The 25528-nt window shown below is 39.8% G+C and overlaps 1 protein-coding gene across 8 annotated transcripts in view; it reads left to right on the top strand.

Annotated features, from left to right (window-relative positions):
• Positions 1-25528, top strand: part of SFMBT1 (Scm like with four mbt domains 1) — a 132832-nt gene that overhangs the window by 100014 nt on the left and 7290 nt on the right. For all 8 annotated transcript variants that reach the window (XR_007479562.1, XM_049715589.1, XM_049715587.1 and 5 more), the window contains 15 exons: positions 1182-1428; positions 2133-2227; positions 2737-2838; positions 4735-4885; positions 7303-7385; positions 9742-9868; positions 10929-11042; positions 13027-13069; positions 15259-15323; positions 17543-17682; positions 18433-18542; positions 19614-19789; positions 23909-24087; positions 24268-24513; positions 25365-25493. Coding sequence is in view for 7 of the 8 variants with exons in the window: in XM_049715589.1 (XP_049571546.1) it covers positions 1182-1428; positions 2133-2227; positions 2737-2838; positions 4735-4885; positions 7303-7385; positions 9742-9868; positions 10929-11042; positions 13027-13069; positions 15259-15323; positions 17543-17682; positions 18433-18542; positions 19614-19789; positions 23909-24087; positions 24268-24513; positions 25365-25493 (2007 nt within the window). In the remaining variant the exon portion in view is untranslated. The remainder of the gene's footprint in view (positions 1-1181; positions 1429-2132; positions 2228-2736; positions 2839-4734; positions 4886-7302; positions 7386-9741; positions 9869-10928; positions 11043-13026; positions 13070-15258; positions 15324-17542; positions 17683-18432; positions 18543-19613; positions 19790-23908; positions 24088-24267; positions 24514-25364; positions 25494-25528) is intronic.

Consider the following 25528-nt stretch of genomic DNA (forward strand, 5'->3'; position numbering starts at 1 on the left):
CATGTATATGAATATGTAAGTGTCATAGAGCAATTCTTTTTTTTTATAAATTTATTTATTAATTTATTTTTGGCTGCGTTGGGTCTTTGTTGCTGCCCAGGGGCAACTCTTGGTTGCGGTGTGCAGGCTTCTCATTGCAGTGGCTTCTCTTGTTGCAGAGCACAGGCTATAGGCATGCGGGCTTCAGTAGTTGTGGCACACGAGTTCAGTAGTTGTGGCTCGCGGGCTCTAGAGCACAGGCTCAGTAGTTGTGGTGCACGGGCTTAGTTACTCGGTAGCATGTGGGATCTTCCCAGACCAGGGCTTGAACCCGTGTCCCCTGCATTGGCAGGCAGATTCTTAACCACTGTGCCACCAGGGAAGTCCGAGCAGTTCTTATTAGGAAAAAAATGTAAGTTTGAACATTAAGAAATGGTTAAGTGATGATATTGAAATCAGCCTTTGTTTTTATTCTTTTTTCTAGCTTTTAATATGTATCTAGAGAGTGAGAATTAAACTCTTCCTTTCCCTCAGTGTAATCAGAACACTCATTGCATTCATAAGAACATCGTTGTGAAATGAGTAAAAAAATCAGAACTGAAATGCCATCAGCAGATAAGTGGATAAATTACTGCCCATGTATAATACATAATGTCAATAAAACAGATTAAAAGAATGAGGGAGATTTATATGTGCTATAATAGAAAGATAGCTATGAAATATTAAGTGACACACATTGAAAAACAATATACATTTTTCAAAAAATACAAAAGAGAAAAAGATAGACATGGGTGGATGTTGACTTGTGTGTAGAAAACCCTTTCTCAGAGAGTATATGCCAAAGCGTTTATCATGGTTCTTTCCTGGAGGTAGGATTGTGGGGGATTTTGACTTTTGTCATATTTGATTTTTTTTTAAATGATGATCATATTTGCTTTTACAGAGACTAAGTAATGATATTTTAAAAATTCTTTCTAGATGAAACTGTAATATAGTCCTAGAGACAGAAATCTTTCTTTAAGATAAATATTTTCCTATCACCAGAAATAATACTATAGAGACTTGTATGATATTAGGCAGTTCAGTGTCACTAGCTTTGAATGGGTAAAAATATAAAGGTTAATTTGAGTTCATTTAAAACTTGATTTTAAAAATATTATGTTACCTCTCTTATATAATCATTTTGTTTTTTTTACCTACAGCTCCGTAATGGGAGGAATCCTTTAGATCTCATTGCTCCAGGTTCCAGGCTGGAATGTCAAGCTTTCCAGGACTCTTTAAGTACTTGGATTGTTACTGTAGTAGACAACATTGGAGGAAGGCTGAAGCTGCGTTATGAAGGACTTGAGAGTTCTGATAATTTTGAACATTGGTTGTATTACTTGGATCCATTTCTTCATCATGTTGGTTGGGCTGCTCAACAGGGATATGAGCTTCAGCCCCCATCAGGTGAGGAGCAATATAACATTTTTCTTTTAATATTACATTATTGTTTATTATATTTTTATTAATATCTATGAGACTGAAAAATACATTATTCTGCATATTATGGAAGCCTTTGTTAGTTTACATAATAGAGATACTGAAAAAATGTATATGGAGTAGTTAAATGCCTTTTTTTTTTTTTTTGGCTTTATTGCCTTAGTAATTTGCCACACATATTGATATACCTTCTGCTCCAACTTTTACTAACTTCTGCCCCAACTCATACTGATCTGTTACCAAAACTGAAGAAAAATTCTCTAGGTAGCATGTACATAGTTACAGGAGTAGGACAGGTCTTGAGTTCAAAGCAAATTGTTGATTAAAAGATATCCCAATAATATTAAAACAGGAGTTAATGTTTGAATCAATTTACATTCATTATTATGTGCCCCAATTTGGATGCTATATTATATTATTTTGTGGACAACAGCAATCCTTATGATCTTACTGTAGGTATTTTCACCAAACCACTACCCAGGTTCTGAACAGAGGAGACGAGGTACTGAAGTTAAAGTTATAAGTTCTCTGAGTAAAGATGGTATAAGTGGGCTTGAACCCCTTCCTTTTCCCAGTGGAAAGTGACTTTTTTATGTGAATGGTTTCAGAGCAGTTATAAAATGTGTCAGTTCTCACATCACTTAAAGCATCCTGTCTTGTTTTAACTAAAGCCATCAGACATCTGAAAACTGAAGTTGAGTGGCAAGAGATCTTGGCCAAAGTGAAAGAGGAGGAAGAAGAGCCATTACCATCTTACTTATTTAAGGTAAAAACAAAAATGTTGTAGATAGGTACTTATCTTCTCACAGTAGAGTAAAGCAATATGGGGGAGCTGCAAAGCATAAAATAATCCCTGGCATCAGTGAGAGTGCTGTGATGCCTGAAGGAGGGAAGAGGTGTGAAGGCTAGCGAGAGTGATGATCATCGTTTTTTCCTAAAAGTAGTCCAGGTTTTTTCCCGAAGCGCTCTTAAAGCATTTTGAGTCTTTCCTTTTCTACTCTTAACTACATAGCCTTGACTTGTTATAAAATAAACTTGTTTTTTCTCTGTATGACCCTCGTGTTCCGAATGTAGAGAGTAGGAGTGCTTCCTTTGGGTTTTTTTTTTTTTCCTAAATAATTTTTTCCAGGCTGGGAAGACAATTATAGGATTAGATTATTTACCAGAAGCTGGACAGTTCCATTATTTTAATTAAGAGTAGTATTCAGTTATATATGAGTATAAAATTAATGTGCAGATACTATATTTTATTCCCTCTTGGCATTTGCATTTCAGGATAAACAAGTGATCGGCGCTCATTCATTCTCTGTAAATATGAAATTGGAAGCTGTGGATCCCTGGTCTCCTTTTGGGATCTCTCCTGCTACAATTGTTAAGGTAAAATGGAGGCAACTCTCTTGGTAAGAATTCTTGTCAGGGTGACTGGTTTAGGAAATTGGTAGTGTTTTAATCTTCAAACTCCACTAATCCAACCCATTGTTTCTCCTAAGCTGTGAGGCTAGAATTAGTTCTGTGCACATTTTACATTTGTAATGTCTGGTTCTTTGTGGCCCATTCCTTTGTCAGAGCTTGGCTGCCCCAGGTAACCAAAGCCTGGGCACCAGAGTAGTGGGCTGCACATTCTTTGGGGCAGGCCTGGCTGTACATAACTATAGAGGAGATTTAAGCGGCAGGTGGCCCACGGTATCTGAAAAGTTTGGAGGCAGGCAGTGTCATCAGTGTCCAGCTAGGTGCAGGGCTCGTTGGGTGAGCAGATGTGTGGGGAACGGTTGATTAGTGTCACAAGATCTGCCAGTAGGATTGCTCCAGCCATGGATTCCAGATCCAGACTTTAATCTTTTGGAAGACTGACAAAAGCGAGGTTCTTGTTAGAAGTAACCACAAGAACTGGGCAGGTTGTCAAGGCCCAGTTACTCAGTAACTAGAACTGAGGCATAAGGTAGAGGATTTCGTTTTAAGAGTAGAGCAGAAGCCCATTTACTGAAAGTAGAACCAAAAATCAAGTGTGACAAGAGGAATAGTTATGTGGACACTAAATCGTCTGACCTGTTGAGATTTACATTTTCCTTACCTTAGAAGAAGATTATTCTTAGAACAAGAAGGGGGCTTCCCTGCTGGCACAGTGGTTAAGAATCTGCCTGCCAAGGCAGGGGACACGGGTTTAAACCCTGGTCCGGGAAGATCCCACATGCCGCGGAGCAACTAAGCCCGTGTGCCACAACTACTGAGCCTGCGCTCTAGAGCCCATGAGCCACAACTACTGAAGCCCATGCGCCTAGAGCCCATGTTCTGCAACAAGAGAAGCCACCCCAGTGAGAGGCCCATGCACCGCAACAAAGAGTAGCCCCCGCTTGCCGCAACTAGAGAAAGCCTGCGTGCAGCAACAAAGACCCAACACAGCCAAAAATAAATAAAACAAAATAAATAAATTTATTATTTTTTTAAAAAAAAGAGTAACTTCACAAAAGGAGGGGGAAAAAAAGAACAAGAAGGGATTCTGAACTTGCAGTGGAATCAGAGGGTCCTTCCTGAAGTTGAAGGGTAGGTGGTAAGGAGCCAGGGGAGTTTCATAAAACCTTCTCTTTGGCACTTGAAACTAGGCTAGGATCTGATCTAATAAACTGGTGTAGCTGACCCCTCACTGAGCCTGAACTAAGCTTTGTTTGGAGCTCAACAGCTTGCATTTAAATCTAGGTTCTGTTTCTTCCTGTCAGTGTAACATGGAGCAGGTTATTTAACTGCTTTTTAAACTCAGTTTCCTTTTCTGCAAAATGGGGTTGATAATGGTACCTCGTTAGAATGTTAGGAAGATTAAAGCTGAATTAATACAAAAAAAGCATTTAAACAGTGCCTGACACAGAGATAACATTTACTGAGTGCTTAGTAGTAGTATTTAAAAACACTTAATGTTACTATTAATGTGGCTATTAACTTTTGTAACACGTTCAGCTATGCCAAGGAAATGACGTGTGTGTGTGTGTGCGCGCACGCATGCGTAAACATACACGTATTGGGATTGACATATATACACTACCATGTGTAAAACAGCTAGTGGGAACCTTCTGTATAGCTTAGGGAGCTCAGCTTGGTGCTCTGTGGTGACCTAGATGGGTGGGACGGGTGGGAGGGAGGTCCCAGAGGGAGTGGGTATATGTACACATATAGCTGATTGACTTCGTTGTACAGCAGGAACTAGCACAACATTGTAAAGCAACTATACCCCAATTAAAAAATCAAAATTTGTCTATTTTGTGTGTTAAATCATACATACAGGTTTTTGATGAGAAGTATTTTCTGGTGGAAATGGATGATTTGCGACCAGAGAATCGTGCACAGCGATCCTTCGTGTGTCATGCTGACAGTCCTGGTATTTTCCCTGTGCAGTGGGGTCTGAAGAATGGTTTACACATCAGTCCCCCTCCTGGTGTGTATTCATTCTTTTCTGATTTGTTTGCTTCAAAATGAGATTTATCAGATGGCTTTACCTGGATCTTTTGTCCCCCTCTCTCCTCACACCCAATCCTGTCCTTAATGTTTTGGGGGCCCAAGACAAGAGTAAACAAAGACCTATATTCCAGTATCTACATATTTAAAAGTTATAAATTAAGCTTAAAAACTAGTAAATAGGGACTTCCCTGGTGGCACAGTGGTTAGGACTCTGCGCTCCCAATGCAGGGGGCCCGGGTTCAATCCCTGGTCAGAAAACTAGATTGCACATGCATGCCACAACTAAGGAGCTGGCGAGCCACAACTAAGGAGCCCGCCTGCCACAACTAAGACAGGTGCAAAAATAAATATTTTTTTAAAAAACAGAAAACTAGGGCTTCCCTGGTGGTGCAGTGGTTGAGAGTCCGCCTGCTGATGCAGGGGACACGGGTTTGTGCCCCGGTCTGGGAAGATCCCACGTACCGCGGAGCGGCTAGGCCCGTGAGCCGTGGCCGCTGAGCCTGCGCGTCCGGAGCCTATGCTCCGCAACGGGAGAGGCCACGACAGTGAGAGGCCCGCATACTGAAAAAAAAAAAAGAAACCTAGTAAATAAAGTATGTCCTACTACCTTGATAAATATCTTCATAACATCCTGGGGTTCCATGCAGCTTCCTTAGTTCATTCCATCTGTGTCTGCTGGGAGGCAACAGGGGTGAGGGTAGGATGCAATGAGTGTTGGGAGCTGATTTATGAGAAGAGTCCTTAGAGCCAGAGTTAGGAGGTAGATTACTAATTTTTAGGTTTCTGGGCCTCCTCTTAGAGGGAGACTCTTTGGACCTCAGAGGGAGATTTATGGTCAAAAGCAGAACTCAGGCTGTAAGTAGGAAGGTAGCAACTCATTTTCCTCATGTTTGCAACTTTGCAAAATTTAATCTTTGACCCTTTAATCAAGGTTACTAAATATGACTTATTTGAGCTGAAATTTTAGGTATTTTTTTAACTTAGAGTATCTGGAAGTGTAAGGTGTTTATCTGATTTTTATGTCAGCAAATTAGATTATTTGACTGGCCGTGTATATACTTTATTGGTAAGCTCTTAGTAAAACATAGCTTCACTTTCTAAATGGTGATTGCTGGAACACTGGGCTGGAAGTGCTCTTTTCTGTTAATAAGAGTCACAGACTCTGAACCTTTGTCTTCCGTTCAGCCTTCATTCATCCATCAAACATTTTGTGGAATGTTTGCTTTGAGCCAGGCATTGGACTAGTCACGGGGGAAACAAAAGTGAGAATGGCAGTTCCTTCAATGAGTAAATAGGGGAAAACCGTAACAACCCCCCAGGTTCTCCCTCATCAGTGAACAGGCAGTGGGAGTGCCTGCCTGGTGGTGATGGTTGGGGGGACATACCTACAGGAGCAAGTTCTTGCTTTGCAGGAATGCTCTGAACATCCCAAGTTCCTTATCCTGCCCGCTGCCATTACATGAGAAGAAAAAAAAATTACAGATATCACCTCTCTCAGCATTGTTGTAGACAACTCAGCTGTCTTTGTAAATATCAGTAGAAGGAAAGTAGTAGATTATGTAATTAAAAATGGTAGTTAATTTACTGTCAGGAATTGAGGGGGAGGCAGAGAGAACATGGTGCCACTCTGAGGTGGGCAGAGGAGGTGACTGCAGGGGCTGTTTGGCTGTAGGCTGGTGTGCTCTTGAGTAGCTTGCTCTGTGTCTGTGGGAAATTGAGCTCTGGGGAGCGGAGGTGAGCTCAGACACGGCGGGGCAGCCAGACTCAGTCCAGCTCCTTGCACAGAGCCGGTGCCATCAGGGTGTCAGGTTAGAGGGGCTTCTGCCAAGAACCTGTAGACTTAAGCGGGGAATTAAGCTCAGCTTTTTTCCTGAAATGAATTCATGATTCAGCTTATAGAGCACTGAGATTCTATAGAACACGAATCTGAAACCTGTGCTGGGAATATTAGTAGTTGCTAAGACATGTTTAAGGGAATAGCTTTACGAAAGAAAAAAGTCTTCACCGATTAGATAGTGCTGTAGGTTGCTCTTCTCCTTTAGACCCTGGGTCTCTCTCCTTTAGAGGTGGGATTTATTAGCACAAATCAAATTCAGTCATAACTGTCTTAAATTCTTTTGGTAAATTGTCAGCAACTAATCATTGTTGCTGACAATTGTTCAAATAATTGTTCAAATAAATGCCTAATTTGAAGTGTGAGTTTAAAAATTTATCCAGAGTTGCTCTGTTTTATAAAATTAATACTTTGGATTTAATAGGGTGTTATTTCCCCTCTCTAAAATGATCAAAGTCCTCAAATTAGCAAAATTAGAAGTTGTGGGTGGACACCTGGCAGAGTGGCAAAGCCAGGCAGGCATGTGAGGTGTGAATCATTGCTCTTTTGTCCCTACCTAGGCTACCCAGGCCAGGACTTTGATTGGGCCGACTACCTCAAACAGTGTGGTGCTGAAGCTGCTCCCCAGAGGTGCTTCCCTCCGGTGAGAATCCTGTCCCCTCAGGGCCACTGCTTTGGGGCTGCTGGGGACTGCTGTGCTTCCCTTGCTGTAATGATGTTTACTCTGAAGCCAGTTCTCTCATGCAACCCCAAAACGCTGCTCGTTGATTGTAATAAAATGGTCCAAGGAAAATTTCATTTGCTGCGGAAGTTAATTTGTTAATTTAATTAGCTTAACAGTTTATCAATTTGGTTTTTTTTATTAGCTGAAATCATGTGAATTTAAAATTTTAGTTTATGATTAGTTTTAATGGTCCATTAATATACAAAAATGATGAAATATTAAGGAGAGAAAATTATTAAACTTATTTATGGTTTACAGAGCCAAACAGCAGTAAAAAGCTTAGAACATAAAACAACAGTTTCCTGCTCTGTCCCTTTCCATGGCTTCCCTTCCCAGAAGTATTCACTTCCTATTCTTCTCACTGTTTGTTATTCTCATATTTATACTTCCTCACTTATAATTCGCGGCTATCTTTTGAGTTAATTTTAGATGTGTCTCTCAATTCTGTATTACAGTAAGTGAGTAATCTAGCTATTTTACCTTACCTTTCTCCTCTGTCTTACCTATCTGCTCTTCCTATTAGAGTGATATTACAATTCTCGGTTAAGTCTGAATTTGAGTATTTACATTATCATGGGCACTTAGGTGTTACTCACAGATTAGCAGTGTAGTATTTTACGATTATTTTCTTCTTTTATTTGTCCTCAAGTTAATAATTGCCTTGTTTTTCATAGCCTAGTTTTCTTTGCTTATAATACTAGTTCTTCCCACACCTTCCAGTAGATTCTCAAAACTATTAGCATATCAGGAAATCTGTCATGTCTAATATATATTTTTTAGAGACACCCCTCTTAGCAACCTCTTTTTAGACAGGTTGCTGTCTTGGCTTGCCATGTAGTTTTAATTCTGGAAACTGCTCTGCTGTGTCACCCAAGGAATTGCCTCTCCTTCTTCTTAGGACTTGGGATTCCTGTTTTATATATCTCATGGCCTCTTCTTTTTTGGTTTACTCCCTTGTTTTGATGGAGCCTGTCTCTCAGTAGCTTCCTGAAATGGGATGCAAGAGATGTAAGTGTTAGTAGACTTTTGGTGTTTGAAAATATGTTCACTCTACTAACTTGACTGATCGTTTGGCTCAATGTGGAATTTTAGAATGCAAGTTATTTCACTTTAGAATTTTGAAAACCTCAGTTGTTTTCTACTTATAGTGTTGGTATTGAGAAGTTGAAAGCCATTCTTATTCTTGATCTTTCATATATGACCTGCCCTTTTCTCTATCCCTGGAAAGTTATAGAATCTCTTTTGTCACTCCCTTTCAGTGTCAAGCTATGGCTTGGCCTGTCTTCACCCATGTGCTGGGGCGTGGAGAGCACATTCTCTCTGGAAACTTGTGCCTCTCTGTGCTGGGAAGTTCTCTTGGATCTCTTCTTTGATTTCCTTTTCTTTTTCTCTCTTCTCCGTCTGGAATTCTCATTTTGGTGGCCCTCTGGACCAGGCCTCCAATTTTGCCGCACCCTCCCCACCCCCACTGCCTTTCCTGTTTCTTAGGGGTTTTTTTTTTTGCTTTGCTTGCTGAAAGATTTCCTAAACTTTATCTTTCAACCCTTATTTTGAGTTTTTAATTTTTGATGTCACATTTTTACTTTTTAAAAACCATTTCTGAATATTTTTAATAATATACTGTTCTTATTTTAAAGATGCAATAGTTTTTCTCATCTTTCAGAGGATGTTAATTACCCCCACCTTTTGTGAGTTTTCTTCTTACATAATCTGTTTTCTCCAAGTTGCTTGTTTTGTCTGTTTTGGTCTCTAGTTTTCATATGTTTAGATATCTGGTAATTCCTTGGTGGAATTTGCTTGCTTATATTTAAGAAATGGGAGACTAAAAGAAAAAGCTGATTGGAAGCTCTGAACATGTGGGTGGGGCTTGTCAACCTTGAACTTCCCTATTGGGTAAGATCTGTCTGGCCATTTGCTGGGGAAACCTAAATCCATGTCTTTATGTGTTCCTTCTTGTGCTTCATATTGCCACAAGAAGTCTCTTCCATTTGCTCGCATGGAGGGTAGTAGCAGGGACTGGGCCTCAGCATTCCACATGCTAATCTCTGTTCTGGACAGCATGCATGCCCTCAATAGTTCCTGTGTCCTCCTGCCCAGGGATCTGTTGTTTTACCCTCTGGAGGATAAATCTTATCTTCTGTAGGGAGGGAAAGGGACAGTTACCCTGGGGTGTGGAATGGAGGAGTTGCTCTAGGATTAACTGTTACTTGGAAAGTTCTCTCAGATGAGCACGTGAGTTAATACTGAGTATGTATTTGATTAATTTATCTTCTAGTCAATTTCTGAGCATGAATTTAAGGAGAACATGAAGCTTGAGGCAGTGAACCCTCTTCTCCCTGAAGAAGTGTGCGTTGCCACCATTACTGCAGTGAGAGGCTCCTACCTGTGGCTCCAGTTGGAGGGTAAGCGTCAACACCCCTGAGAAGCCTTCGTCTGACCACTCTTCTTTGCCTTCCTGTTTACCCCTGTAATGTGGCTTGTTAAACTTAATTGATTAGCTAAATAGGGGTCTTGTTCAGAGACTTCTAATTTGTAATGTAAGACTCTGAGCTAAAAATTCATCCTCCTGTCCTTGACCTTCAAATTTTAGGAAATGAATATGAATAAAAGCCTTCACTTATATGGCCCCCTGTTTTCTTGAACGGGAAAATACAAGTTAAATAGCATATATTTTGATGTGACCAAAATACATGAGCATGAGCATTAGTAACTAGCTTATTCAAGAGATTATATTTTGGTTGCCCCCAACCAGTAGAACGAAAAAGTATGTAAAATTGAAAAGATATATTATGCTAAAAGTAATATTCAGTGATGGGACAGGTTTGTGGACAGAAAGTAGTATGCGAGTACTCAGCACTACAGCTAACTATGCCTGGGTTTCTTTTTTTTCACTGCTGAGTAGTCAGACTCGGTCCTTACTGTTGTTCCCGGTTTGTAGAATCGGCCTTTAACATAGGTGTCAAGGACAGTATTGGATGTACATGTTTATGCAACCCCTGCTGAGCAACTTTGTTTACATCACTTTCTGACTTGAGCCCACCAGTCTAACTTCTGGCTTGTTTCTGAGTACCAGAAGTAATGTTTTTATTGAGTAGAACTATAACGTTTGCCTTTTATTTTCCAGTTATTTCGTGGAATTGACGACCATATTTGTCAACCATCTGAATGATATTACTGGTAGTTCTAGGTGCTTATTTGCTGTTCCCTAACTAAGGTCACCCTGTACATTGACTACCTGTTTTGGTCTTTATACAGTTACGCTTGGGGGACAGTTTGCTTTTTCTCTTAATGTTTGTCACACATGAAAAAGTATGACTTCTGTGTAAAGGGCACTTGCTTAAGAGACTTTGTGTCTGTATTATTGCAACAGTAGAACACTGTCTACTAGAACATTGTCTAGAAAGTAGTTTATGAAGAAAGCTATTTAATAGTCTTTAAAAAATTTTTTTTAAATCTAAACAGGTTCTAAGAAACCCATACCTGAATTTATTGTGAATGTGGAATCCATGGATATATTTCCTTTGGGCTGGTGTGAAACCAATGGCCATCCCCTCAGCACTCCTCGCCGAGCACGAGGTAGCTGTCTATTTCTGGGTCAAAGGATTGATTGTTAAATAATTTGCTGTATGGCTGTTACCAAGTAGGATGAATCTGGACATTTCAGAGAAAAATAAAATGATATTCTGGTTATCCGTTTCTGCATAGGAAATCATTCATTGCAACAAACCATTTATTATCTCACATTTTCTGTAGGTCAGGAATCTGACGCAACTTAGCTGGGACCTCTGGATCCGAGTCTCTGGTGAGGCTGCATTCAGGGCCTCAGCAGGGCTCTTGTCATCTCAAGGCCCAACGGGGGAGGATCTGCTCCCAAGTTTACTCAGATGGCCGTGGGCAGGAATTCATTTCCTTGTGGGCTGTTGGACTGAGGGCCTCAGTTCCTTGTTGACTGTCAGTTGGAGGCTTCCCTCAGTTTCTTGTCATGTGGGCCACTTTGTGGGGGAGCTCACAGCACAGGAGTTGGCTTCCATCAGAGCCAGCAAGCAAGAGAGTGAGAGATTGAGCAAGACACAAGTTCCCATGTTTTGTGACCTAATCTTAAAGTGACGCCCCCCAACTTTAAAAACAGCTTTATTGAGAGATATTTATATACCATAAAATTTGCTCCTTTAAAGTACAGTTGACCCTTGAACAATGTGGGTTTGAACTGTGTGGGTCTACTTGTGTGTGGATTTGTTTCAATAAATATGTACTACAGTACTACATGACCCCTGGATGGTTGAATCCGCGGATGCAGAACTGCACATACGGAGGGTGGAATGTAAAGTTATACATGGATCTTCGATTGCTTGGGGGTTGATACTCCAACCCCTGCATTGTTCAAGGGTCACCTATATTTAAAACCTAGTTCTGAGGGCTTCCCTGGTGGTGCAGTGGTTGAGAGTCCGCCTGCCGATGCACGGGATGCGGGTTCGTGCCCTGGTCCGGGAAGATCCCACATGCCACAGAGCGGCTGGGCCCATGAGCCATGGCCACTGAGCCTGCGCGTCCAGAGCCTGTGCTCCGCAACGGGAGAGGCCACAGCAGTGAGAGGCCTGCGTACCAAAAAAAAAGAAAAAAAAAACCAAAAACCTAGTTCTGTGTTTTTTTAACTAGCAAGTACTATAAGTATTGCTATGTCTTTATACAGAAACCAAAAATAATATTTTTAAGCCTCCCTGGGACAGCCAACTTCTATGAATATTTTCTGGGGGGAAATAAAATGGTGTAGCTGCTTTGGAAAACAATCTGGCAGTTCCTCAAAGTGTTAAATATAGAGCTATATACTCATGAGAAATGAAAACATATATCCACATAAAAATTTGTACACAAATGTACATAGTGGAACCAATCCAAATGTCCATCAACTGATGCATAGATAAACAAATGTGGTATCTCCACACCATGGAATAGTATTCAGAAATATAAAGGAATGAGGTATTAGCACACACCACAACTTGGATGAACTCTGAGAACATTATGCTAAGTAAAAGAAGCCAGTCACAAATCATACATGTTGTATGATTCCATTTATGATTTAACAAGCAAATCTAGAGAGTGGAAAAGTAGATTAGTAGTTACCTAGGGCTCGGGGGTGGTTAAGTGGAGAGGTGATTGCTAAGGAGTACCGAGTCTCTTTTTTAGATGACAAAAATATTCTCAAATTGACTGTGGTAATAATTGCCCAACTATGTGAATACACTAAAGACCAGTGAACTGCGTATGGTTGTCCCTCCATATATGTGGGGGATTGGTTCTGGGACCTGCCATGGATACCAACATCTGCAAATGCACAGGTCCCATAGTTGGCCCTCTGTCTCTGCGGTTTTGTATCTGAGGAATCAACTAACTGCAGACTGTGTAGTACTACAGTATTTACTTTTGAAAAAAATCCACATATACTCAGACCCATGTTGTTCAAAGGCCAGCTGTAAGCTAAAGTTAGCTTAATGCATATGTAACTTTTCCTTTGTCTTTTAATTTTTCTTGACATTTATATATATATTTTTTCTTTGTACAGTACACAAACAGAGGAAAGTTGCAGTGGTTCAACCAGAAAAACAGTAAGTGATAGTATGTTTGAATAGTTGACATTTGAAAGTTAAATATCTAGAAGAAGAAATAACTATTTCAGAGAGTATATCTCCTCATATATTGTTTTCTCAGATGGAAGCATAATCCTTTAATTCAGCTTTTGATAGTTTATATACTTCTCCTTACAATATGAGCATTTGCTAAAGTGGCAGTATATATAAAAGGGTACAATGCATTCTCAAGATGTTCCCCAAATTGAATTTTCTTTGGCTTTTAGACCCTGAAGACATTTGAATAAGAGAGGAAATAGAGTCTCTATGCTGGTATTTGTTAAGGAAAACAAAAAATTTTAAATCAGGTTATGATTTGTCACAGTGAAAAGAACTTGAGGAAGAAAACAACAACTCTACAAGAAAAGTCACACTCAGAGGAGTGCTTCTGTCTCCCATTAAGAAGCCCTTTGGGACTTCTCTGGTGGTCCAGTGGTGTTAAGACTCTGCACTCCCAATGCAAGGGACCCGGTTTCGATCCCTAGTCAGGGAACTAGATCCCACATGCCACAACAAAGATCCCGTACGTGGCAACGAAGATCCCACGTGCTGCAACTAAGACCCGGTGCAGCCAAGTAAATAAACAAATAAATATTAAAAAAAAAAAAAAGCCCTTTGTAGCATTCCTTCATACACACTGTTGAAAAGCAAAGAATTAGTGGTGCCTTTAAAATACAAGGGATTCTGTGTGCATGTGTATTTTTAAAAATTGGGTTTTCAATTCTGTCTTAGCTCAGGCTGCCAGAACAAAATAACAGAGACTGGTGGCTTAAACAACAGAAATGTATTTCTCACAGTTCTGGAGGCTGGAAGTCTAAGATCAGGTACCAGCCTGATTTGGTTCCTGGTCAAGGCTCTCTTCCTAGCTTGCAGATAGCCATCTTCACGCTGTGTCCTCACATGGCAGGAGCAAGGAGGAAGGGAGTTCTTTCTTTCTTGTTCTTCTTATGAGGCCACTGATCCTATTGGGTTAGAGCCCCACCCTTATTTACTGCCTAAAAGGCCTATGTCCAAACACACTCACATGGGGTGGGGGTGGAATTAGGGCTTCAACATGAATTTAAGAGAACACAGTTCAGTCAGTCTGTAGCAAATTCTGTATAATTTATAGCTGCTTTCATGGCTATGTGAGTAATAAAACAATTTCTCTCCAATTGTGGTGGAGAGAAAGGCTGCAGCATTCTAACCCAGCTAGAGGACTGAGAAAGCAATGACAAAAAAACTGGCTTTGGATTTTTCCTTGACTTAGTCATCAAGACTGAGCCAAAGGTTTAGTGAGGAAGTATTCTGAAAAGATAAATTAGCCTTTTTCAGTGATTGCTGCATATGGTGTAATTCTGTTTTTGTAATTTGTCTTTAATTTTGAAACTGATAGAAGGAAACAGACCCTATATAAAAATGCTTCTGTTCTTCATCTATTAAAAAAACAAGTACAGATCTTCCTCGATTTATAATGGGATTATGTCCCAATAAACCCACCTTAAGTTGAAAATATCATAAGTTGAAAGTGCATTTAACACACCTAGCCTACCAAACATCGTAGCTTAGCCTACCTTAAATGTGCTCAGGACACTTATACATTAACCTTCAGCTGGGCAAAATCATCTACCACAAAGAATACTCACGTGATTTATTGACTACTGTATTGAAAGCAGAAAACAGAAAGGTTGTAAGTGTATTGATTGTTTACCCTGTGATCTCCTGCCTGACTGGGTTGCTGCCCAGGAACATGGATTGTACCGCATATCACTAGCCAGGGAAAAGATCAAAATTCAAAGTATGGTCTCTGCTGAATGCATATTGCTCCTGCACCATCGTTAAGTGGAAATATCTTTAAGTAGACCACTGTAAATTGGGGACCATCTGTAGTTTACTTGCAGTTTAAGAATCCAACAAGGAATTCTATAATTTGTTGCTCACATGAATGCAAGTTCATTGGAACATGCAGTATCACAGTACTGTCTACAGACTGTTGTCCCCTTAGAACATGTCCATGGTTTTTAAAACAATTGCTGTTTCTAAAAAAAGTACAATTGAGGAAGCACCTTTTGTTACCAATTTTGCAATCTGCCACATTTGTTTTCTTCTTAGATTGGAAGGAAACTAAGCCTCACATTTTACTGACCTTAGGAATTATCTCATTATTTTGTTGTGTTTTCTTGATGCAGAATACCATCCTCAAGGACTGTCCATGAGGGTCTGAAGAATCAGGAGCTGAGCTCCACAGACTCAGGTATAAGTGCATGCAATCTTAGGGAAAAGACAACCTTTAGCTTCTTTTAATGGACGATATCTAAAAATAACTTATTAAACAATACCTTTGATTTATGGGATGTAGCTTTATAGAGGGGTCTCTTAATTGTGATTTTAAAGAGTTATAATTGTCTAAGATATATTTAGTTTAATAATTATCTTTAGGCTGGTATTTCTGTCCATTATAAATGGACATTATAATATTTTAGCCATTATTTACTGATCACTTGTCAGTGTTAAAGGCTCTGGAGGTCAATATATCATCCCTGAGTTTAAATAAAGAAACTTAGGCTTTTCAGATCGTGCTCTTTTTTTAAACTGGGTGGTTGAGAGATAGATATTTATTCTTCTTTAAAACCTTTTTATGATATACACACTTTGTATATATATTTTGCAATTTAAAAAAAAGAAAAAAACAAACACTGAAAAACAGATTGTTCCAGAGGCAATGCCTGATAAATTAGACAAGGATCCTTGCTGGAGGCCCAAGCCTTTTGACCAGGGCTCCTTGGAACTACTCTTGACACCACTTTGCTGGTTGTATAATGCTTAGCATCTTGGCTCTGTGTGTTTTAGCACAGATTAGGCATTTGGGTGGTATTTAGTAAATGCCTAGAAAAGAAAGGAAACCAAAGCTCAAAGAGGTCACACAGCTTACAGTAGAAGGGTCAGAAATGGAACTCAAATTGTTCTCAAGTTCAAAACCTGTACTTTTGTCTCTTCTACCCACTGCCTTTTCATAACATCATTTATACATAGAGGATCAGGGCTGCATGACTCCTTATTTTTGACATGTTACTGACCGTTCTAATGCCTACTAAAACTAAAGAATTAAGACATTAATATCTCATGTGACCACAGCCAAAATGTGTTTGCTTTGGGTTTTGTCATATGTCAAGTTACCTTGGAAACAGAGCCTGAGACTCTGATATTTGCATGCAGGAGTTTCATTGGGGAGTGCTTTTTGAAACACTCCTGGGAAGGGTAAAAGATGCAGGACTGGGCAGAGGGAGAAGTTGAGTCACAGTGCAGTTGTAACAGAAGTCTCTTCCAGTCCCGCAGGGAGCCTTGGAGCTGGTATAGCCACTGAGTGTCCCTCAGTGGTGTGTCCCTAGAGGTGTGGTGGCCACACCCTTGTACTCCCTCCTTGGTCAGTTATTGGAAGTGAGCTGCTTCTCCCTCCCCACCTCACAAAGGGTGGGACCTTGGGCAAGGTAGCTCTCTCCTACTGAGGGACAGTTCTGGACTGAGAGATATTCCAGGATAGACTCACAACTAAGAGCTGTAAACTCCCAACATTCCCAGCAGCAGGGAGCATCCCCTGAGGGGATCTGGGTGACAGAGTTCAAATGGAGAAGTGGGCACCGACATGCTGACCACTGTGCTAAGACTGGGTTCTTAATTAGAGAATGAACACTATGTACTTCAGGGTGCTATCAACACTGGGCAGTGTACATGCTCGTTTCCTTTTGATTAACAGGGCAGTGTCCATCAGAAGAGCTTTCTTTGCTTTATATGAAAATGGAAAATGTTTTAGTGTCCTTGAATTTTTTTACATTTAGTAGCTGAATTGCCAACTACTCATATGAGGGAATTAAAAAAACCTTATATTGGAGTACAGTATTCATACAGAAAAATAGTTGAAGAGAAGGGTCTCTAGGCCTAGTTATACCCCGTAATACCTAAAGAATTTAGAGATGTGGTCACAGAATGCTTTTATCCCTCTGAGGAATCGCAGTGATGGGTGGGCTCCCACATCACCAAACGCTACCAGCATACTAGTTTGGTAGTTTTAAGGGGACAAACTGTAGTTCTGGATAATATTCACCATCACTGTCTAGAAATATTCTAGAATCGATTATTGAGTCGTTGATCTTCAGGAATCATCATGAGTTCTTGAAGTAAATCCTCCACTTCCTGTAGTGATAGAAGCGTGGGGCTCTGGAACAATGTTGCATTAACCAGGAGTTAATCTGCAGTAAGGATGTTGTTGATCTCAGCAGAGTGATAGCTCTATAATAGACTTGTTGTAAGTATAAGGTATTTCACACTCAGACAGTATGTTAAACTCCAAAATAAGTTAAGTCCTGACTTTATGTAATGGTGGATATGCTGGGTTTTTTCTTCAGTAATTCAGCTTTGGAAACATAGGGTAGAAAACTATTCTGTTCTGAATATTTGTTTCTCTTCATTTCTCAGTTATGATTAATGGAAAATATTGCTGTCCAAAGATATACTTCAACCACCGTTGCTTCTCAGGGCCATATCTTAACAAAGGAAGGATCGCTGAGCTGCCTCAATGTGTGGGACCCGGGAATTGTGTCCTGGTCCTCAGAGAGGTAAGGTTCCCGCCTAGAGTAAAAGAATTTAAGAAATTTTACAGCAGTCTGGTAGACTCATTCAGACAAGGATCAGCGTGCCGTAGGTGTGACAACTCTAGGTTTTATCAAAAGTGACTCACTTTTCTCATGTATTGGACAGTGAACTAGGCACATAATTATTTTTGCTCCATAGGAAACATTCACCTAAGCAGTTCTTCACGTGGCAGGTTCACCTCTGTCAGTGTAGAAAGGTCTTCTGTCAGAGGCCACGTGAGGACCATGCAGGAGTGAACATGAGAGTAGTCTAAGCCTGAGAGGCTGTGTGGTATTAACCTGGGACCGTGATAGAACTACATACACATCTGCTGGACTTGAGCTTCCCAGGCAGGGTGCTGCACTGTGGGTAAGAGATGTGAGGGTTCCAAACCTATCAGCCCTTAGGGTGGTGAGGCTGTGTCTGGGGAGGCTGGAGCTTCTGTGTGTACCATGACTAGGAAAGGATTTGGAAGCAAATGCTAGAGTAATTTTAAATTTGTGGTGCCTGTTTCTTCCTGACCATAATGTTTAGAATATTTAAGAGGGTCTCATTACTGTCTTATTTGCAACTTTGGTCAACTGTCATATCTTCAGTATTATTATTTTGTTAACGTTTGTCAATTAATATGACTAGAATTAATCACCTAGGTGACATTCTAGGGAATAGCAAGGTTCTAATCATCTGCTTTTCTCCTCCCCAACCCATATTTCTGCTTTAAAAATGGAGCACAGGTCCTCACTTTACTGATCAATGCAGCCTATAAACCCAGTCGTGTCCTTCGGGAGCTGCAGCTGGACAAAGACTCTGTGTGGCATGGATGTGGGGAAGTCCTCAAGGCCAAGTGAGTAGGCTCCCCTGCCCTTTATTCTTTTTTTTTTTTTTTTGGCTGCATTAGGGGTCTTTGTTGCTGCATGCGGGCTTTCTCTAGTTGTGGCTAGCAGGAGCTACTTTTTGTTGCGGTGCGTGGGCTTTGCATCGTGGTGGCTTCTCTTGTTGCAGAGCACAGGCTCTAGGCGCACAGGCTTCAGTAGTTGTGGCTTGTGGCCTCAGTAGTTGTGGCTCGCGGGCTCCAGAGTGCAGGCTCAGTAGTTGTGGCGCACAGGCTTAGTTGCTCCGAGGCCTATGGGATCTTCCTGGACCAGGGCTTGAACCTGTGTCCCCTGCATTGGCAGGCAGATTCTTAACCACTGTGCCACCAGGGAAGCCCCCCCTGCCCTTTATTCTTAATCATGCTTAACAGGTCACAGAATTGATTCTTCCATGGATAATATTAGGGTACTTACGTTCCCTTGGGCAGGGCTTCTTCAACTATTTGTGGTAAAGGACCAGGTTTGTTTTCTTTTTTAAGTTGCTATCCTATTATACTTTTATAAAATATTGTAAAAATGAGTTACAAAAATATGAAATTCAAAAGACATACAATGCAGGAACAGCTTTTTTGTTACTAGATTTAAGAGCTATAAAATTACTTCTGCAAGTTACTGTGAAAGTTTATAAAACATTTGCTCTTGTTTTCTGACCTCATCTTGTCATGGATGGGTAACAGTTGGCAGGTTATATTGGTCCGTGGACCATACTCGTGGAACCACTACCGTAGGGTCAAGGAAGACTTAATGAAAGTCACTGTTTTTTTAGTGGTTAGTGTAGAAGTTATTTGAAAACCTTAAACATAGGAACAAAAAGCGGGGACCTTACTTTGCTAATTTAAAAAGTCAGCTTTTAGTTGTCATAGCTTACTAGATTATAAATTTAAGTACAATATAAATTCCTCATTGTTTTCAGAGTCCTCAAACTGTAAAGGACATAGAATATTCTAAGAAGCAAAAATATTTTTCAGGTCTGTTAATATACTTGATTTTTCTGTGTAATCACTAGCCCAATAAACTTGGTATCTGATGTCTTCCAATGGCAGATACAAAGGAAAGAGTTACCGAGCTACTGTCGAGATAGTGAAAACAGCAGATCGGGTGACTGAATTCTGCCGGCAAACCTGTATCAAACTGGAGTGCTGTCCTAATCTCTTTGGTCCACGGATGGTTCTGGATAAGTGTTCAGAGAACTGCTCTGTACTTACAAAGACTAAATATAGTGAGTCAAGTTTTTTAAATTTGTTAACTGTAGCAGCTGACCATATCTCATATCCTAGAAGGTTTTTATTTTGCAGACATTCAGATATAGCAGAGGTATGCAAACTTTTTCTATAAAGGGCCAGATAATAATATTTTAGGCTACGGGTCATAGGATCTCTTTTGCATATTCTTTTTGTTTTGTTTTAATTTTTTTAAAGAACACTTTTAAAAATGTAAATACTATTTTTAGCTTGTGGGCCATACCAAAACAGGCCATGGGTCACATTTGGCCTACAGGCCCTAGTTTGCCAACCTTTATGTACAGAGTGTATATAAATTAACTGTTGCACCTAATAGGATATGGAATCTGTTTATACAGTCTGCATGTATTTATTACGGGTCCACTGTGTGCTGCCACTGTTCTAGCACTGGGATACAAATGTAAAGTAAAAAATTCCTTTCCTCACTGAGTTTACATCTTAATGTGGGAGATAGATAATAAACAAGTGAACAAATAGAGGGAAGTACTATGGAGAAAAATGAAGCAAAATAAGCAAAGTAGGAGAGTGAGGAAGGCTAGCAGGTGGGGTGCTGTTCATACAGGTGGCCAAGGAAGTGAAGGAAGCAGGAGAGCTAGCTGTGCAGACATTGGGGTGAAAGTGCTGGGCAGGAGGCAGGAGTATGTCATAACAACACCTGCTGCCTCTCATTGCTTGTCTTCTCTTTTGTGAAACGGCAAAAAAAAAAGGCATTCAGAATGAAATGTTTAATTTGGAGTCTTGTCAAGGCATTGTTACCCAAACACAAAATTCTGATCCTACTTTTCCTTAAATCCTTAAATCCCACAAGCCCTGATGTCACTTAGGAGAATTAATACAGAGGTGGATTTTACCTTGTTAAACTTGAAGATTTCTTTTAGGGGGTCTCTAATTTTGGGCCTCTTAAACTTTATCATGTGTGCAAATTCTGAGGATCTTGTTGAAATAGAGGTTCTGGTTCATCATGCCATGGGTATCTGGGGCCTAAGTGTCTGCATTTCCAACAAGTTCCCAGATGCTGGTGATGCTGCTGATCCAAGGTCCATATTTAGCGTGACAAGTTTTCTAATTAGTATATGAATCACAAAATCATATGAGAGTATCTAACCTAGTTTCTACTTACATTTATTGGATTATAAACTCCTTAAGAGCAGAGTTTGTCTAACTTATTATTATTGTGTCAGATTCAGCACTTAGTTTAGTAAATTGCAGTGGTTATTAGTGGCCAAGTGAAATGTACTGTTCATATAAGCACATGTATAAGTACACCAATTTGAGCCTTTGGATGTATGTGGATTATGTTATGCTTTTTGTCTTGAATTTATTTTTCACAATGATACAATTGAAATTAGCCTAGATTTTAGGACTCTTTATAATTTTTCCCAATTAGTAATTTGAATGATATCAAATGGATTTATATCCTTTAGTATTCATTTTTTGCAAAAAATTACATTATATTTTGATATTACTTTAATATGTAACTCAGAGCTAAACTACGTATATTTCATTTTTGGAATTGTCTCTGTATTCTAAAATTTATATGAAAATACAAAGGACGTAAAATAGTCAAAACAATCCTGAAAAAGAAGAGTAAAGTTGGAGGGCTTACTCTATCTGACTTCAAGTCTTACCATAAACTATAGTAATCAAAAGTGGGGTATTGATGAAAGAATAGTCAAATAGAGTGATGGGACAGAATAGAGGGTCCAGAAATAGAGACAAACTTATGTAGTTAAAGAATTTTCAACAAAAATGATAAATTTAATGGGAAAGGAATTTCTTTCAACAAATGGCACTGGTACAATTGGATATCCAAATCGAAAATGCAAAAACAGAGTCCTTGGCTCCACCTCACTATATACAAAAGTTTATTCAAGGTAATGAATCATAGACCTAATGTAAAAGCTAAACTATAAAGCTTCTAGAAGAAAACAAAAGAGGTATCCTGAAGATCTTGAGCTAGGCAGAGGTTGCTTAGAGAGGACACAGAATTCACTAACCTGAAGGAAAAACTAATACATTAAACATTACCAGAATTAAAACTTTTGCTCTCTTAATAATACTATTTATAAAAAGGAAACGACATTCCACAGTCTGGAGAAAATATTCTGTTTATTTGTTTGTTTTGGCATCCCTGAGGGCGCACAGATGAGAAGATATTCTTAATCCATATATCCAACAAAGAACTTGTCTCCAGAATATATTAAAAACTCTCACAACTCAATAAAAAGAGGAGTTTTGAAACTAGAGAAAGCTGGTAGTTGTACAACATTGTGACTACACTAATACCACTAAATTGTACATTTTTATATGTTTAGTTGTTTGTTATGTGACTTTTACCTCAATTTAAAAATAAGTAAATAAAAAGAGAAACAAAATGATCTGGTATTCGATAGTGGTGATGGCTGCACAACAGTGTATTCATTCATAGTCTGTGTCTAAAGACTACTGAATGTGTACAAATGACGGATTTTATGTTATGTGAATTATATCTCAGTAAAAAATTAAATAAACAGAGAAAACCATTTTAAAAAGTGAATAAAAGACTTGAATAAACGCTTCACCAAAAAAAGATACGCACATGGCCAATAAGTAAATGAAAATGTGCTCAGTAGCATTAGTTGTCAGGGAAGTGCAGATTTAAACTATGATAAGAAATTACTGTATATCCACTAGATTGGCTAAAATGAAAATTACTGACAATCCCACATGTTGGCAGAGGTGTACAGAGCAGCTACATCTCTCGTACATTGCTGGTGGAGTGTAAAATTATATAACCCTTTTGGAAAACTGTTAGCAGTCTCTTTAAAGGTAATCATATGTCTACCATATGATCCAACAATTCAATTCCTAGGTATTTACCCAAGGAAGATGAAAACATTGCCCACTAAAAGCCTTGTACAAGAATGTTCACTACAACTTAATAATTGCCAAAATCTGGAAACAACCAGGGGCCCATCAGCAGGAGAATAGATAAACCGGTATATTCATACAATGGAATGCTCTTCATCAATATGAAGACATGAACTACTCATACACACAACATAGATGAAACCCAAAAACATTATGCTGGGACTTCCCTGGTGGTGCAGTGGTTAAGAAGCCAATCCGCCTGCCAATGCAGGGGATGCGGTTTGATCCCTGATCTGGGAGGATCCCACATGCCGCAGAGCAACTAAGCCAATGCGCCACAACTACTGACCCTGCGCTCTAGAGCCCGCATGCCACAAGTACTGAGCCTGCATGCCCTAGGGCCTGCGCACCGCAACTACTGAAGCCCGCGTGCTCTAGGGCCCATGTGCCATAACTACTGAGCCCACGTGTTGCAACTGCTGAAGCCTGTGCGCATACAGCCCGTGCTCCACAGCAAGAGAAGCCACCGCAATGAGAAGCCCGTGCAACTAAGAGTAATCCCCGCTCACCACAACTAGAGAAAGTCCACGTGCAGCAACGAAGACCCAATGCAGCCAAAGATTAAAAAAAAGGGCTTCCCTGGTGATGTAGTGGTTGAGAGTCCGCCTGCCAATGCAGGGGACACGGGTTCGTGCCCCGGTCCGGGAGGGTCCTGCGTGCCGTGGAGTGGCTGGGCCCATGAGCCATGGCTGCTGAGCCTGTGCTCCGCAACGGGAGAGGCCACAGCAGTGAGAGGCCCACGTACCGCAGGAAAAAAAAAAAAAAGTTAAAATTAAATAAAAAAGAAACACTTAAAAAAAATTATACTGAGTGAAAGAAGCCTTGTTGGAAAAAGTATTTACTGAATGATTCCTTAGATGAGGCAAAACTAGTCTATAGTGATGGAAATTAGAATAGTGATTACTTTTGGTGAGGGGGACTAACTAGGAAGTGACCCTGGAAACTTTCTAGGTTAATGGAGATACTCTGTATCTTGTTAGGGGGAGGATTATTCAGGTTTATGCATTTGTCAGTTACTAATCAAACTGTATATTCAGAATCTATAGTCAAGATTATTCCATTGTATGGAACTTAACCTTAATCAAATACACTGTACCCATGTTGTGCTATGCTAGTGGAATCTCTTGTGGTTTGAGGTACACAAAAATAATGAAGCTACTTCATTTTTCTTTGTCATTCACATTTAGCACACTACTATGGAAAGAAGAAAAATAAAAGAATTGGGAGGCCACCTGGTGGGCATAGTAACTTAGCATGTGCCCTGAAAAAAGCGAGTAAGAGGAGAAAGAGGCGAAAAAATGTTTTTGTTCATAAGAAGAAACGCTCCTCTGCATCTGTTGATAATACCCCAGCGGGCTCTCCCCAGGTACGAGATCTATGATGTACCTGTAATGTCTAGAAGCCAAGAGATCCCTGGTTTACAATACAGACAGAAGGAATACCTGCAGGTCTTTCTATTTGGATCTCCGGCCAATGGAAGATGATCTCGTGGTCCAGGAACTGATTTGTCCTGAATTTCAATGAGACTTCTCTCCTTGTCCTCTAGGGAAGTGGAGGTGAAGATGAGGATGACCCAGATGAAGGGGATGATGATTCCCTAAGTGAGGGCAGTACATCTGAGCAACAGGATGAGCTACAGGAAGAGTCAGAAATGTCAGAAAAAAAATCATGCTCCTCCTCTCCCACCCAAAGTGAGATATCCACATCACTGCCTCCAGACAGACAGAGAAGAAAAAGAGAGCTTCGCACTTTTTCATTTTCTGATGATGAGAATAAACCTCCTTCACCAAAGGTACCCGTTTTAAAACTAGTCTTTTTTTCTCTCTTGACAATTTCCCTCTAGAATCTAACCGTTAATGATGTTGGTGTTACACTTATTTCACTATGGCTTCAGTTGAATTTCCTGGGTCTTTTTTAAAAACATCCCAAATTCAGTGATTTACTTGCATTTCAAGGATTATTTGGAGATCAACTGCTTATCAGGAGGAAAGTCTCTCTCAGAATGGCTGCTTGTTTTAAGTAAAAAAAAGTTTCATTGGTAGTTTATTAGTAACTTGTCATTTAGTTTAGGGAAAGCTGCCTTTTGATATTTTTCATAATATATATGGCTTTGTAGTAATAAGTTATCTTTTTGGTTCTGATTAAACCATTTTGTTTGGTAGATTCATACATGCATATTAACACATACATAATGGCAGTTAAGTTAGTGTTTTAAAACTGGATTGCTTTTTAAATATAGTCTGTGAACAGAAGTGGTTAAAAACGATTTCTCCTGATAATTTAGTTAAGCCTTCTCTTATTGGAAATACCAGCCCATCTACTTCTGCACTCTGCCAGAGAGTAACCTGAAATAAACCAAGGAACAAGTGGAAGATTTTAAAACTATTCTTCTCTGTTAAATTGTCCAAATTATTTGTGCTGAAACTTTGAGATGAATTCTTGTCTGTTAATATTTCTTATTATAAAAGACAAACATTTCCTGATTAGCTAGTGTGTATGGACCTTTGCCATCCTTGCTGGGAGAAATCATGTCCTAAAACCACTTTAAATCCTGCCTTAAAGGGTTATGACTTTATGTAGAGACTTTCTTAGAATGAAATAGTTCTAACACCATTTGGTTTGCTTTTGTTGTGGGGAATGAAGGAAATAAGGATTGAAGTTTCTGAAAGGCTTCACCTGGACAGTAACCCCCTGAAGTGGAGTGTGGCGGATGTTGTGCGGTTCATCAGATCCACCGACTGTGCTCCGCTAGCAAGAATATTCCTAGACCAGGTAATCACAAAGACCTTGAGGTTTTAGTAATGTAT

The sequence above is a fragment of the Orcinus orca genome, chromosome 10 (assembly GCF_937001465.1).
Source record: "Orcinus orca chromosome 10, mOrcOrc1.1, whole genome shotgun sequence".
Classification (NCBI taxonomy): Eukaryota; Metazoa; Chordata; class Mammalia; order Artiodactyla; family Delphinidae; genus Orcinus; species Orcinus orca.